At 40.5% G+C, this 5,348-nt stretch overlaps 1 protein-coding gene across 9 annotated transcripts in view; it reads right to left on the bottom strand.

Annotated features, from left to right (window-relative positions):
- oxr1a (oxidation resistance 1a) overlaps positions 1 to 5,348 on the bottom strand; it is a 216,966-nt gene that overhangs the window by 47,963 nt on the left and 163,655 nt on the right. For 6 of the 9 annotated variants that reach the window (XM_032517856.1, XM_032517848.1, XM_032517847.1 and 3 more), the window contains 2 exons: positions 3,837 to 3,944; positions 1,696 to 1,809 (listed from right to left, as the gene is read on the bottom strand). The exons of the other annotated variants lie outside the window; for them this stretch is intronic. In XM_032517856.1, the coding sequence (XP_032373747.1) occupies positions 1,696 to 1,809; positions 3,837 to 3,944 (222 nt within the window). The remainder of the gene's footprint in view (positions 1 to 1,695; positions 1,810 to 3,836; positions 3,945 to 5,348) is intronic. 9 annotated transcript variants of the gene reach the window in all.

Below are 5,348 nucleotides of genomic sequence, written 5' to 3' on the forward strand. Positions count from 1 at the left end.
AGTGCATGTATAGGACCTGAGCATGCGTGTGCATTTCAGACCTGTGTGTAATAACAAGTGTGAATTGTAATTTCCCCATAGGGGATCAATAAAGAGTATAAATTATTATTATGCTGCCTTTTTATTGTGGTCGTGCACACGCTAAACCCTGAGAACCAACTCTAATCAACTATTCTGGAACCAAAAACTCAGCGCTTCCCATCTCAGGGTAAATCAACTGATAGATCAGGGTTAAACTCAGAGTTTGTTAAAACTCCTTCCTGAAACGGACCCCTGGACTCCTGCCTGTGCTTCAAGAATCGCAATGGAGCTAAATATTGGGCCATTGTGTGATTTAAAGCCCTCCTTCTCATAATGTACTCAACTAGAGAAAACCTGAAAGCACAATGGCAAGACCACAGATGTTCTCCTGGTTAATGCACTAGAATAAATCATTTCACAATCTCACAAGAAGTGCCTCAACTAGAGTGAAGAAGAGAAAAAAAAAACAGCCATTATTGTGAAGCAACACATACTGTACAGTATGTCCTTGATTTGAAATGCAATACACTTCCTGTCCTGGTCTTGGAAAATACAAGGCAGGTTTTATTGTCTAACCTATCCTTGGAAATTATTGCATCTCTTGTTTTTTCTGTCATTGAAAGCATGACAGATCATCTTGGATGTTCCCCTTTAAGGCGGATTTATGGTTGTATGTAGGATCTATACAGAGCCTAGGCTGTAGTCTACGTAAGAGGCCTGTTTTATACTTGTGAGCTGGGTGTGTCTGCGTATCTCTTTAAGAGAATAGCAGAGCTGGTGTGTGTGTGTGGGTGTCTATGTGTGTGTGTGTGTGTGTGTGTGTGTGTGTGTGTGTGTGTGTGTGTGTGTGGAGGAGTTTGTGAAGAGTGAGTGAGAGAGCAACGGGGATTGGCTTCGGAGCGAGTTCTCTAGAGACATAGTGGGAGAAATAAAGTGTCTCCCCTGTGTTTCCTTCCAATGTTCAGAAAGCTGTAGCAGGAGAAGTTAACCCTCTCCTCGATGTCATGTGGTTCACTGAGAAGGTAAACCCGGAAATGAGTAGGGGGGAAATTCGATGCTACCAAGCCCAGCAAAGCAGACCAAGATGTTACAATCTGTGTCACCGCTGCTCGTAGATCCATTTCTAGGGAGGTACATGTCAGGCTACAGTGTAGGGTCCCTACGTACAGACGTACGTGCATTTAGCATCAATTTAATGCAGGACCATAAATTGGGCTTGCACCTATTGTCTTTTCTGCCTTTGACACCATAACACATCATGTTGGATGTTCACCTTTAGGCTGACAATGAACAGAGACAGCAGTGGTTGAAGGACATTTCACTGTATGGTGTGTGTGTGGCATTTGGTATATCCAGCTTTTGGTACTTTTCTGTTCTCAGACGTACTTATTTAATATCGTTAACTATCTCTGAGAAAAATCAAGGAAAAGAATGGTCCACCGCAAACAATTAAAATGTTCATAGATTCCCCTGAGGCTGTTAAAAAAGATCAATCACATCTTTTGCATGTACTTAGTGACTTTTTAATAAAAATTCTACAATCTACCTCTCTTAGTATATTGTTGAAATATTTCATGCAGTTTTTGCTTTTACCTGTGAATAATATGACAGCAGTTAGGATAGCATACTTTTGAGTGTGTGAGGTTGTGCAGATCAGAGGTGTGGTCGACATACCGTTGCCTTCTCTAAATCAGCTTCTGAGGAGGTGGGAGACAGGGGGCTGATGGGACTGAGGGAAGGGGAGCTTCCGACACTGGAGACGTACTCGGGATCAGGAACATACAGAACCTGCAAACACAATCCATGGCTGTATTTACACAGGCACTGCCTTTGTGCAAACACGCATTGCACACACACCACACATGCACGCAGAAGGGAAGGATATAAGAGAATCTCTCTCTCACACACACACACACACACACACACACATTTACGTTTGACAAGGCAAATGAGATGTAATCACGTGAATAGTCATGGCACAGACAGGGATAAAGAGAGAAATGGAAAGTGATGATGTCACGTCAACGCGTCAGAATTGGCAGTAATGGGAACGTGGGAACTGATTTGAACTGCTTTTCACGCAGTTAGAACACATACAGTGACTGTAGTCAATGCATTTCTTTTCCATGTTTTAATTTGATTTTGATATATATTTACATATATAACTATACATATATATAGGACAGCAACTGCCAATTATAGTCATTATTTATTGATATGTCAATTGTTTTCTCAATTAATTGATTAATCATTTTGGCCAATAAAATGTCAGAAAATTTAAAACAAAACTAAACAAAATGCCTAAAACCCAAAAGATATTTAGTTTTATAACAGAAGACTAAGAAAATCAGCATATTTATACATTTGACAAATTGGAACGAGTACAATTTTGGAATTATTTGCTCATAAAAATGTTGATTGACTAATTGATGAATCAACTAATTGTGCCAGTTGTATTTCTATATTGTGTACAATATAGAAATGTGTACATCTATGGGTTGCAATAAACATATACTAAAGGAATAGTTTGACCTTTTTGGAAAATATACTTATTTACGCTCATGGTAAGAGCAATACCACTCCCACAGTTGCTCATTTAGTATGAAGCTATAGCCAGGACACGGTTAGCTTAGCATTAAGACTGTTGACGGGCTGAAACAGCTCTGTCCAAATATTAGAAAAACCCTTACCGGGACTTTTAAAACTTACTTATTAACACGTTATAACCGGACTGTTTAATCTGTACAGAAACCAAAAAATAAATTTGTTGTGGTTTACAGAGCCCTGCAAGCTGTTTCCAGTATTTATGCTAATTCAGGCTAACCATAGCTTCATATTCAGCGTAAAAGGCATCAGATTGGTATCAATCTTCTCATATAACGAGTATGAGTATGTCCCAAAATGTATGACTTGTCTCCTTTGAGAGGACTGCTACTTGTTCATTCCCGCACAACCTGTACATTATCTATTCTTAGAATAAAGACCTAGGCCTTTAAATTTGAAACAGTTTTTTGTTATTAGATTGTTCATTTTTGGCCTGTACAAGAAGGGAAAGGATGAAATATCAATCTAGGTACAGCTCTAGGTTTAAAGAATTTAGCAGCTAGTGTTGACAAAGAAGGAGAGGAGAGCTGATGGTTCAGGAAGCTCCCACCGCGCCCTGCTGTTTAAACGCCGCTCAACTCAGCATTGTTTGCTAAGAAGAGCTGAGATGGGGGCGGGGGGTGTCATTTTAGATTGTTTGTCGCTCTCCTCCATTGAAAAACTAATTTAGAATTTTGGGTCTTTTGCTGAAAACAAAGAATAGACAAAGATAAATAGCCGGGGAAGCTGGCAGTGTGTTTTAGCTGGGTTTAGATGGGTAGATTGCATCACATTGTCAGAACTAAAGCATTTTTGGGAGACTTCACACATATAATTATACCTTTATTTAGAAACAAAATAGGTCCTTTGCAATTAATTGCATCCTAATGGGTCGACTGGCACTGTAATTAGCAGCTGATTAAGTGGGGATACGAATTGTAGGGATGTGACCTTTGAGTTAGCTAGTTCCTCTGAGAGAGTAGGAGGATAAACACATGCAGCATGTGATGTTCCCAAAACAACGTCTACGTCCAATTCCTCCACTTTGACTCCCACATTCACAGTGGAACATGTTTAGTGACACACCATTGCCAATGCATTATGGACTGTCGACAGCAGCTACAGTGAGATTGACCGGTTTGTGAGAAGATGGTAGGTCTGAGGTTGCTGGAGGACGGGAATGAAGTGATGCGGCTGAATGTATCAGTGAAGGCGTGCACGGCGGTTCACACCTGGCCAGGCACCACTGCTCTGGAGAACAGCTTGTTCAGCTGAACCAGTTCGTTGGGTGTGGTGTCAAACTTGAGCGCAATGCTGTTCAACGTGTCCTGGGATTCCACCTGGGCCACAAAACAAGAGAGAGGACACACACACAAAAAAAAAATAAAAATCACACTGCTGATTCTGTTCAGGGCATTTCCACAAAAAATGTACAGGAAGAATTGAAGGTGTAACACAGATCATGAGAGACGGAGAGAGAGCAAGAGAGAGAGAAAAGTGGAAAAACAAGAGCTGTGAAATTACTACTATAATGTTTTCCCGTTAGATTTTGAGATGTTATGTTAGAATTCACACACAACGTATTGTTACTGGCAGAAATATGAACTGACATGAATGTCAGCAACAGTCTTGTGTTATCTTGTGAACCCCTCCGGTAACTACATCTACTTTTTTCCCCTCCAATTTTAAACAAGAAAGACTCTTATGTGCATGAAGACTACAACTATGAATTCATTCTTTTCTTTATTAATTGATCCGTCAATTATTTAATGAATCGTTTAATGAATCATTTAGTCAAAAAAAAAGCACTTCATAGTTTCCCACAGCACAGCGGGTGTGTCAAGCTTCATGTTTCAACGTTTCCAAGACCAAAATCTCAAGAGGAAAAGTGTAAGAACTGGATCAAACCGGGTGTTGGTCTGTTCTAGCGTGAGCTGCGATCGTCACTAGGGCTGGGTATTGTTTAAAGAATTGCAAGTACCCTTGAAGTGATACCGATACCAAAAGAGTACTTTGTTTGATTCTATTTTTTTTCTTCTACTTCATTTGATACCCGTCATGTGATTGGAAGAATCTCGGCACGCTAAACCGCCAACTCAAATACACTGCACTCGACTTCGCATTAAATCAAACAATGCTTGCAGTAGTTGGCTGCGAGCAAAACCATACAAATAGTAATTTATTTTTAGATCTGGGGAAAAAAGGATCAAATGCAGGTATCGTTTGACTGGAGAAGTTTCGATACTACTTGGTATTAGGTTAATTTGGTAGTAGTCTCGCATTGGCAGACCTTCCTCCATATTGCGGAGGAGGGTCTGGGTAGTCCACACAGTATTCCGGGATGGGAGAAAAACATGCTCTGGTTTATTGGCATTTCTTTAAACCAATCAAAATCGTCATGGGCGACGTTGAGCTTTGCACAGCGCCTTCATTAAAATACAGGGGGCATAAGTATACACCCCCCTATGTTAAATTCCCAAAGAGGCAGGCCGATTTTTATTTTTAAAGGCCAGTTATTTCATGGATCAGGATACTAAGCATCCGACTATGTTCCCTTAGCCTTTGGAATTAAAATAGCCATCCCCCCCCCACCCCCCACCCCACACACACACACACACACACACCTTCATATACCCTTCACCATACCTAGAGACAGGCATGGGAAACTTTTCATAAGATCATCTCTCATTGCAAATCAAACCTGCTATTAGGCTAGTTGAAATAAAACCATGCCAATCTCTAGG

The sequence above is a fragment of the Etheostoma spectabile genome, chromosome 6 (assembly GCF_008692095.1).
Source record: "Etheostoma spectabile isolate EspeVRDwgs_2016 chromosome 6, UIUC_Espe_1.0, whole genome shotgun sequence".
NCBI classification, from domain to species: domain Eukaryota; kingdom Metazoa; phylum Chordata; class Actinopteri; order Perciformes; family Percidae; genus Etheostoma; species Etheostoma spectabile.